Raw genomic sequence first — 10,745 nt, 5'->3', positions numbered from 1 at the left:
GGTGGCGCACGCGCGGTTCGGTTCACTTCACTCCGCGGCACACTTAACCTCACAAATTCCCACGTGGGCGTAATCCCATTCGAACTGTTGTATAGAAAAGAGAATTGCGAAACGTTCTTGTTAAATCCCTCGAAACTACCGCTAGAAGATTATCTAGAAGGCATATCTAATACCTAAAACCGGTCTCTTCAGATATACAAGGTGGCGCTGGAGGTGATCTTCAAAGTGGTCCCGACGATCCTGCTGGCGAACTTCAACCTTCGCATAATGATAGCCTACAAACGATCCTGCCAACGTCGCAGGAGGACGACGCTCTCGAGAACCGCCAGCAACGACAGAGACGCGAGAATATTCGCGGAGGAACGAAGGTTGATGCTTCTGTTGGGCAGCACCAGCATCCTGTTCCTCCTCTGCGTCAGCCCGATGGTCATTCTGAACGTGACGTTGCGGGAGAGCATTCTCAGCCACTATCCTTACCAGGTCGGTCACCGCGTTTAATAGACTTTGCGTTCGCTTTGACGAGGAACCGGTGTTCCGACCAAAGTTTCACTCGAACCGTTCTGCCCTCGCTTTTCCAGGCGTTCCGGGCGTTTGCGAACATGATGGAGGTGATCAATTACTCGATGACGTTCTACATCTACTGTCTGTTCTCGGAGGACTTCCGGAACACCTTGCTCCGAGCGTTGCAGTGGCCCTGGGGACACAACCGCCGGAACGGACGGCGTCTACCGATGGAACGTTCTCCCCAGCCGAGGCCCACGATCAGAACCACAAACTCGTCGACGACCATCACCGTTGCCGCTACCAGCCATCTCGACAGAGCCAACGTTTAGGCGATGTAGCGGTACGCGATTCGCATCGCAAGATGTTAGAGTTGACCGCCTGCAGATGTTAGGGTCTAAGGTAATGAAACCTACCCTGACTTTTGCAGGATGGCAGAAATTATTTTATTTCCGAATGACTTTACGGGTGTAGAAAATTAAACTACCCCATCATAAACGTTGCCAGCCGAGTACCGCTGGGCCTGTCCGACCGTGCGGCACGCGCGGTCCCGACAGGACCTTTTTTTCCAAACATTTGGCGACCACCTTTGCCAGTGACCATAAATTTCGCGGACCAAAACGATTTGCGTGGGCGGCGACGAGACGTTTCGCTCGCGTTCGACGGCACTGTCTAATATGAATTGTAATCCGTAACGTCCCCTGGGCGATCCCCACGGAGCCTCTCGAACGCGAACTCGAAACTTGCTTAAGAATTTCGAAAATGAACGCATCGACCTGTTTTTAACCGCTCGATTTTTATATCGACGTGCACGCTGGACTTTGTTTGAAATCTTTATTATCGACCAACCGGTTGAACTCCCCGAGTTTAAGTTTACGACCGTGTTCAGCGCACCGTAATTTATCGAGCGTGCGTACCATTGTCTTCCGGGAAGTTACACCACTACTTTTCAAGCCTAGATAGAACTCTTTAGCGCCGTTCGTTTTCACGTGGTATTTCTTTGTGCGTAAAAACAAGGCTGAAGGGTGCATCGACCCCTGCTGAATTTTTCATAACCACTTACACAAGTCTAGAGTTGAATAATTTAGCGAGTACGTACGCAATTACGTTCGGGGAAACTCTCCCCTATGTTTCGAACCTGCATGAAACGTTCTGCCGTTTCCAGTCGTCGCGCGATACCTTTCGAGAATGACTAGCCTCGAACGTAATTCCGACTGAGTTCCTCGATTTAATTCCATTTCCGAATTTGCGTTCCAAACGGGAACGTCCTGTGTCGCCCAATGGACGTCAGAGATTGGCGGAAGAGCGTTTAACAATTTGTCGGACAGTGCAATCGAATAATCGCGCGCGGGGCGCAAGCAAACGCGACTGCCGACGTGTGTGCGCGCGAAAAACTTGCTACACACGGCTAATTTAAGTTATCATCATTCGTGTATAGATGTATTAAATTCATGTAATGAATAATTCATGTAATGAATGTAGGATCTCGGGAAAAACGAGGGCACCGCCGCCGGGAATCGAACCCGCGACCTCACTGGTGGTAGCCGATCGACTAACGCGCTCACCCACGGAACCCTCCCGTTCTTCCCGATCTCCTACATACTTTTGGTCTGGGGGTCCTGATCCCACATGAATGTAGAGAAACTGACTGAATGAAAGGTATTTATTCCCCGAAACCCTCGAACTCTTCTGCTCTTTCGATTCGAACGCCCTTCCCGGGTCAAAAAAGACATAACTCGATAATGAATTCCGAACCGCCGCCGCGCCGCAAACAGCCCGCAGACTGTCCACATATACTGCACAATGTGCAGTGCACATACATCGTACGCGGATTGTGTGCAGACTGTGTGTGTGTGTGAGTGGGCTGTCTGTCAGTGTGGACAAGCCTGCACGCAGACTCGAAACTTCGAAATTCCCGATGTACTCTCGACCGGTAACTACAGCCTTTCGCACGGAACGATTTGATTTTTCGAATTTGACAGCAGGTGCTGATAAATTGTGCTCCGATCAGGACAATTGAAAATTCTAGAATTTTAGAAATCAATTTATTGTAGATAGCCCTTCGTTTTTAGCAGTGGAAGGTGCTGACAAATTGTGCTCCGATCGGGACAATTAAAAATTCTAGAATTTTAGAAATCAAGTTCTCGCAGATAGCCCTCTGGTTTTGACAGCAGGTGCTGATAAATTGTGCTCCGATCGGGACAATTGAAAATTCTAGAATTTTAGAAATCAATTTCTTGAAGATAGTCCTTTGTTCTTGGCAGTGGAAGGTGCTGCTAAATTGTGCTCCGACAATTGAAAATTCTAGAATTTCAAAATTTATTTTAGAAACCGTAGCAAGTCCAATTTTCTTGGTCATCACTTTGGATCCTCGGCGGCGAGAAGCATGGACGACCTTGGTGCCGGTGGACGAATTGTGCAGCTGCGAATGACGCTCCCGGAGGATCAGTATCGGGGATGACCAATGACTGCAACAGGTCCCGAGTTACCAGGCTCGAATTCATGGTCGAATTAGGGACGCTCGCATTGGCGGAGCCGTTGCAGGTATACCGACGACCGCTGAACAATGGAAGCAGGAGAATGCTCTTCTCGTGCTCGCCGGTACAATTACAGGTACTTACGGACACGAAAAAAGTGGGTGACGTGTGATGACACCGGTTGGTCGCGGTAGAGCCATCTGGTTACGGTGCGTTAATTGCGTCAGGTGACTTCCTTACCGGTATCTACGGCGCAGCGCTGCTAAATAAGGAAAAATTGCAGTGTCAGGGAATATGCAACGAGCAACGGGGCAGGAGGGGACGCGGGAGGGATAAAAGAGGGACGCAGGACGCGGGTGCATCCTATCGAAATTTTTGGACTGCGTGGCGCTGGTGGCGGTAGACAGGGTCATCCATGGTGGGGGTGGTCGGTGTTTGGGTGGGCGTTGCTGGGTCGATACAGGGTGGCTTCGCCGTCGGTCGCACCCCAGTGTCGTCCGACCGGGGAAATCGAGGGGAATACAATTACCCTCTCTCTGTGGTCGCCGGACTGGTCACGTGACGTTGCGACGCGTGCAGGACAGGGACGAGACGAGTCACGTGACCGGGCCGTGGCGGAGATGTGGGGACGCTCGCCGTCGGGGAACGGGGGTATGGCGTCGTAGAAGGGGAAAGCTACAGTGGGAGAAAAAGTCTTGATCCGGCGAAACTGGACTCGCACCGCAAGGACAGCACCGTGGGGCCGAACGAGCCAACCGTGTTTGCTCTATCTCTTGCTACCCATCCTTCCCGATATGACCTTTACCCTGCAGCACACGGCGTGCATTCTCTTCTGGCATCGACGTCGAACGGTGGACTCCCATCTAGACATTGCGACTGCTTGCAACCAGTTGATCGAAAGTGCCTTCACCCATCGCCGCTGTTTCTTCACCGTGAAACACTTTATTTGCCTATCCAGCCTATCCATAGAAGCTTGATAACGATCACTTTATTACGAAATTATTACATCGCTGGGGGTGCATTACAATTCTGGTGCAGAATTGTAGTATACGGTTTATAATGTTTGTTTATTAAAAATATGAAAAAGGGTATTGAATAGATAACTACGATGTCGGAAACTCTCGCACAACGCGTACGCTCTTCGCTCTCCGCAGTGAACGATAAGTCTGTCCGTTCTCCCCAAAAATGTCCTGTTATAGTTGTCGTTCACGCACCCGCAATCATCCCCAAACCCTGTGTGTGTCCCTCGAAAATCCCAGCCTACCCTCGGGCCTGGTTTTCGTCAGGGACACTTTCTCTTTTATGGCCCTTATCCCTTGGGCCTGGTCTTCGTCAGGTCTCGATGTTCTATGGCCCTCTTCCTGCCATTGGAGGCCCAACGACATTCTGCCTAAATTTATGATACCACAGAATTTAAATTGCTGTCGCTGAAGAAGGGTCTATTAAAAAATTCATATCCGTGAACGATGAAGTTCCAAAAATTATGAAGTAATCGCTGGTAATCAAACCGTACCAGCTATTAAAAAGACTTGTTCGCTACTGCGTCTCGGCTGTGTCCCTTAATCAAGAAGAAAGCCCTAAGAAGAAGCGTTTCGAAGTTTCAAAGATCCGTCTCCCGAGGTCGATTGTCCTATCCTCTCGAGGTCAGTGGAAAGGCGGGGTTTCCGGTGGCACAGGGTTTCGAGGACCGCGTCCGTGAAGAACGCGGCGACGTAATTCTCATCGAGGATCCCAGGACGAAGGGACGCGTCCTTCCTGGACCATGATAAACGAATTTCCCGGTTGTTTGCTTGGCACCGAGCGCGCTCGCACACTGCCGGGCAACCGGATTATCTGTTTCGCGGTTCGTCGTCAAAAGTTAACGGGGGTCCTACGTGTATTCGATCCGAATGCGGTGTTTCTCGGGAGCTCTTCCATTCTCACCTGCGCGGCAAGGTAGGGGTCGAATCGACCACGAAATTCGACACTGAATTCAGCACGGAATCGAATTGTACATATTACGACGATTGAAACGCGCGCCGAAAGAGCTTAGGCTTAAGTACGCGTTACGCACGGTTGCGTGGCAATAAATACTTTTATTTTTTGGAAATAAAATCGGCAGCGATAGTTCTTTCATGCCCTCGAACCGTCTCCCTAAACATGCGACGCACGTACCCTCCTTTACGAAATATTCAAACCATATAGAAGGTGCTAGTTTTAAACATTTAGCAGTTCAGCGAATCCAAACAAGTTAGTAAAAATTGTTTACAATCCTGCTACGGCGATTCCCAGCAGAGACCTCGCAACCAGGTAAGTCCAGGTTTGGAGAGTTGCTTGATTCATATTTGAAACGATCAATATGCAGAAACATGCAGGTCTTCAACTAGTGCAGTTTTACTGAAAAGCAGGCTTGACTGAAAAGCAGCGTTTCCACGAATTATTTCGTGCCCCGTTTTCCTCGAACTCGGCGCAGCAAGGAATTCCAGACACGCCGCACAGAATTTCGACGGAGAATCTTCTAGCTCGTTGTAACTTTATCACACGCGTCTGCCGTAGTTTCCGCGAGACTTTCGGCAAGATACGCGTCGAGAGACAGCGAAGACGCTAATTCGTGGATCTCGCGGAAACGTCAGTCGCAGGATGATCGCAGCCTGGGAAGTTTCGTCGTCCTCGGGAAACTAGGGGGCCGTCGTCGACACGGTGGCTAAGTGGTTCCTAATTCTGTCGCCGCGGTGTTCGGCGGAAAGTTTTATCGGTTTGCCGTCGCGTTTTCGGCATCAGGGAAAGTTGTTCGGTTGCAGGCCCATCGCCGGACTGATGCGTCCGCTCTTGTCTCCCAGCTTCTTCCTTTCTGCTTTTCGCCGAGCCCCCACGGTTCGAAAGTGAGCCGGCTAAGTCAAATTGTTTCTGTCCGGTAACGGACAGAAATGCATGTCCTCGCAACTGACTATGCGCGTTTTCGAAAATACGCGTTGCGGCGAACGGAACGGCACGCGCATATTCGCCCTTCCACCTCGCGCCGGGAAGATCTGTATCTCAAAGATATCGGGTTCATCGGATGCTAAGAATATCAAACGAAAGACGATATTGCGGCGTTTCAAATGATTTCATTTTACACGGCGTTAGAGTACCGTCATCTTCGACTCGCTTCCTCAGAATTTTCGTCCGTAGGCTGCGGATCCTTGTGCAAAAGAAAAAATTTGTGAATCGATTGTAGGAAAGAGAAGATACACTAACGAGCAAAACTGAGTCTACACTATTTGAAGCAACATAACTTCCGTTTACGAGTTATAAACGATTAAAAGTGGAAAAATGGCCGTTTTTCACGATTTTCGACTCAAAATCGCACTTTTAATCGTTTATAACTCGAAATTTTCAGCATGGATACAATTTATTCGAGCGAATCGAATACATTCTTTAAATTTTCAATACAGGCTCAGATAAAAAAGCTGAAAAAACCAACTTTTACTATTTCTTTTGCGATTCCGACCAATTCGAATTTTTTACACCTCGTCTAATAAACTAATCCTTCTAACTTCTCAATAAAATTCAAGTCATTTGATCTAATTTTTAAAAGGTTATGTTGCTTCAAATAGTGTAGACTCAGTGTTGCTCGTTAGTGTAAATACTTCTATAGACAGTACTTCTCAATAGTTCTTCTAATGAAAATTTTAATGAGTCGAGAATAATGTGAGAATTTTCTGGCAAATCGAAGTTTCGTAATTCGGAATTTCCCAGGCAAATCGAGCAAGCCGCGCGCCCAATATCCCCGTCCCAATTAGTCGGGCGTGTTCCCAAGACCGCGAGCACTCGCGCGAGCCGAAAAAATCGACTCTGCAAGCTATAAAAATGGCGAAACCTATCGAGAACGAGGAAAGCGAACACCGAAGCGACCGCGATCGAGAGCCGCCGCCGCGACAGCGTGCAATTACTGCCTCTCGCCATTAATACTCGGGGGAATCGCGTCAGGTTGAAATGTTGTCCGTTGTCGTCGACGTTGGTTGCCCGAGCAACCCCGAGTTCTTCGTCAACACCGTTCAAAAGCCGTGCGGAAAAGAATCCGTCGAAACCGCGAACGCGGAAAATTGGACGGTCCTAAATACCCCGGGAGCTTCGCGTTAAGACCGTCTCGAGCAAGAGGTTTTCTTTTATTCATGACTGGAGAGCGGCGTCGGGCAGGACCGATTCCGGGGGCTCGTTTTAAATCTATCGATCCGAATCGAGCGCTCGAACCCAACGATTCGTCGCGCTCTCGTTTAATATGCGATTCCGGCTGAGCAAAAGTATTTTTATTTCTAGGTACTCGCGGTTGCTTTCCGCTTGATCTCCGGTGCCAGCTAGCAAGACCAATTCGATACAGAAAACGACCATGTTCCGGGGATAGAATTTCGAAAACTGATCCTCTGGATATTTTCACAATTTTTTTTTTAACCCTGGATGATAAACAGCAAACCTCTCAATACCAAATATAACTTTCGAATTTGACTTTACGAAAGGTAGAATATTTTCTGTATCGGTGGACTGTAGGTTTTTACGCAAAATAAAAATTGTCTGCCTCGATTTTTCATTATTTTGACACATTCGCGACCGGCACGTTTTTCCCTTTCTAATACCGAGTACCGGCGAAAATAATGAAATTCTGAAAGCAAGGATAAAAATGATAAAATTTGTTTTGAAATATCAATGTTGCGATTGTGCGTTGTTTAAAAGAAAACGTCAGATGCACGCCAGCGGCAATCAGGAATAGAATTTAAAATGAAAAGGTCGACAGTAATGTGTCCCCGTTCTTGAATTCATTAAATCTTTGCACGGTTTGAAACTGTAGTTACTCAATTTTATTATATATGTGCGAAATTCATCCTTTGTAGAAGCATTCGCAGGATGGCGATAAATTCGATTGTAAGTGTCGGGTTCTTTTCTGAATTTTTCTGAGCTGCTGCTGGATTTGAAAGCAACGCCGGGAGACCGCAATTCGACAAGGGCCGGTGACAAAGGCGAGCGAAGTCGCCTCGTCAAAATGATTTTCATAATTCAATACGGACCCGTGACGACGTGCACGGGTAACGTTATTCCGAGTGACGGCGACGGCGACGGGAACGACGCCGTTCTTCTGTTCTTCAGCCTTCGACGAATAGGAGCGCGTCTCCGGTCTGACTGAACGCCGACCTATTCTACTTCCTCGCGGCGACTCGAACGCCGACAGCCCCTCCGACGTTTTCTTTTCACGGGAACGCGCTGGTTCTGTGTTCCGTGTCGCATGTTGCATGTATGCACGCGCGCGACTTTCAGTTTTACTCGACGCTTTACCCGTTTTGTCCCTATTGCGATCCGCGTCGCCGCCCACGCAAACGTGGCCCACGCTTTTCTTTTTTCCAGAGTGTCCTTAACCCTTACACCGGCACACCGTTTGCGTCAGTTCAGCGGATCTTATTGTTTGCCACTTGCGTCGGAGTTTTTATTTAGAGCGTCTCGGGTCACGCGTGACGCTCGCCAGCGATCACGCTCACGCGTTCACTACCGATTGTGTTGCATCTTTATGCGAATATTTCGCAATTGTTTTAATTTAAGACACCGTGTTCAACCGTGAGAACGTATTATTCTGTTTTTGTCGCGGATAGAATTGCGGATAGAACGCAAAATTTGCACGGGCGACTGTGCGCTCATTTGGTATACGGGAAGCGTCCGACGCCGCCCGACAATGGCCACCCTCGGCAAGAAAGGGTGAAAAGCGAGGTTGCTCGATTGCCAGCGTGTTAACGCGAACGAATTCGCTCGCATTAGAATTCGAAAAGCCGAACAGCGAAACTCCATCGAGCGTGGACCGTAGGGGCGGCGGATTTTTCAGGGGGATGCGTTTCAAGGGCGCAGGTTCAATCGTTCGGCGTTGCTGGACGCGTTCTATTTATACCTGAACTACGTTGATCGGCTCAGTGATCGCGAAATTTCGGATCGGACAACGTTCAATTGACTTGAAAAATTATTAACTATTAAATATACATGTCTATGACGATCCGGGAACGCTTCGAGGAGATCGGTACTCGCCGATTTTTAAGAAAAGCAGGCTGAATGAACTCCAGTGGCCATCTTGACCGTTTTAAGAAGCAGGTATTAAGTCAATATTTAGTCTCGGTACGAAACAGCTACTACTTGAAGAAGGAGGGATGAACCCCTTGTAACGAGTCCGTTTCCCGGCGGATCTCGTCACAACGGATTCCTCGCGGCCGGATTTGGCTCGCCGTGCCAGGGTTCTCGCAGGATAACGCGAGGGTTACGGCGGGACGCGGACGGTCGGGCACGGGTGATTAACGACGCGAGTATTCCAAACGTTCGTCACTGTCCCGGCTTCGCGTTTCGGCGGTCGGCGGTCGCGGTTCGTGCCTCAGGTTACGGCGGGGTCGGGGCCGTACGCGGCGGCGTATCCGGACCAGGGTAATTTCGGCGGGCGGAGAGCCCGTGCCCCAGGACGGCCGGCGAGGGGCCGGCTGCGGGTGGTTCGCTCTCCGTGGGTGTGTGGGCGGAAGCGGAGGTATCGGGTTAACGGGAAAGTAAGGTACTTACCCTGGGTCCGGTCCTCGATCGCTCGGCGTTCGGGGCGGCTCTCCAGGTGGTCTGGCACGCAGCGGCGTAGATCGGTGTTCGCGGGTCGCGAATAACTCGGCACACTCGCGGTTATAAGACCCGCGGGTAAAATAGTATTCCGCGAGAATCGGCGGGCGGTTTCTCGGCGTCGGAACAGCGCGGGTCGATCGTATCCGGGCGGTCGATATCGGCGGCTGGGGAATACGGTTCGATCATGCGACTGATCGCTATGACGGCGGAAAACCCAAGAGACCGTTTTCCGGTTCGTCTCTCTCGTCTTGCCGGGCGAGGGGGTGCGGTGCGGTACGGTTCGCGGCCGGCTTTTCCGGTGTCGTCACGCATCCGGCGCGCCGGTGTCGCATCATGGCGGGCTCCGGTTCTCGCCCGTGGCAAAAGTTATTCGAAGATTTATTCGAAGCCTTCGAATAAAAGATACAGATTAAAGATGAAAAAATTATTCGAAGTTCGAATAAATCCGCTTCGAATAAAAAAAATTATCTTTATTCGTCGGATAAATTCTCGTCGGATAAAAGTATTTATCCGATACTCGTCGGATAAAGATACTTTTTTTATTCGAACCTTCGAATAACGAATAAAAATATTTTTATCTTTTATTCGTTATTCGAAATTTTTATTTAGATAAATATTTTGCCCAACTCTGCCCGGAACAGCCCGAGTATTTAGCCTAAGTGGCTCGCGAACGAATTTATTGCCCCTTAACTTGGGTCCGGTGACGACGGTTAAGGGGCACGCGCACGTGTGGCACAAGAGGGGTTGCGCTCTTGGCCTGGTCGACGCTTGAGCGGGCTGTAAGGCCCGCTTTGTTCGAATCCGAGACCTCCGGTACATTGCGGGTGGTACGCGGAGCGAGGATTTCCCGGATTGAACTTTTATGGCCACTTTCCAATGCCATCAGCTAAAAAACCCTCGAGGACCGTGCGTACGGCCACTCGAGAATTAGCATTCTTCTAGTTTTCGAAGGATGGCTAGAAATCGGAGAAGGGCATTAATTTATGGCTTTCAGCTTTAAATCATAGCATATGTTCGTTGCGAGTCGGCTCATTAATTGATCCCTGCCCGCGTAGATCGATTACTTAATTCGATCGCAACCTCGTGAAAATAGGGAAATCCTACATTTGGGGGCTCGTCCGGGATTGCGTGGGCAATTAGATCAAGTGATCGGGACGATTCGGTTACGAGGTTCAGTTA

The 10,745-nt window shown here is 49.5% G+C and overlaps 1 protein-coding gene across 1 annotated transcript; it reads left to right on the top strand.

Annotated features, from left to right (window-relative positions):
* The first annotated feature begins 238 nt into the window (after nucleotides 1-238).
* On the top strand, nucleotides 239-1,295 carry LOC143363870 (putative G-protein coupled receptor B0563.6). Its single transcript, XM_076804400.1, has 2 exons — nucleotides 239-480; nucleotides 579-1,295. The coding sequence occupies exons 1-2, from the start codon at nucleotides 268-270 to the stop codon at nucleotides 831-833; spliced, it is 468 nt and encodes a 155-aa protein (XP_076660515.1). The 5' UTR covers nucleotides 239-267; the 3' UTR covers nucleotides 834-1,295.
* Nucleotides 1,296-10,745: the final 9,450 nt, after the last annotated feature.

Source organism: Halictus rubicundus, unplaced genomic scaffold (assembly GCF_050948215.1).
Source record: "Halictus rubicundus isolate RS-2024b unplaced genomic scaffold, iyHalRubi1_principal scaffold0160, whole genome shotgun sequence".
In the NCBI taxonomy this organism is placed as follows: Eukaryota; Metazoa; Arthropoda; class Insecta; order Hymenoptera; family Halictidae; genus Halictus; species Halictus rubicundus.
This window is presented reverse-complemented; position numbering and strand designations above follow the sequence as displayed.

Excerpts from the sequence above, each read along its gene's own strand:
- LOC143363870 (XM_076804400.1), top strand. The coding sequence starts at position 268 with ATGATAGCCTACAAACGATCCTGCCAACGTCGCAGGAGGACGACGCTC. Across the intron at positions 481-578 it reads TCAGCCACTATCCTTACCAG|GCGTTCCGGGCGTTTGCGAA; the intron begins GTCGGTCACCGC and ends TCGCTTTTCCAG.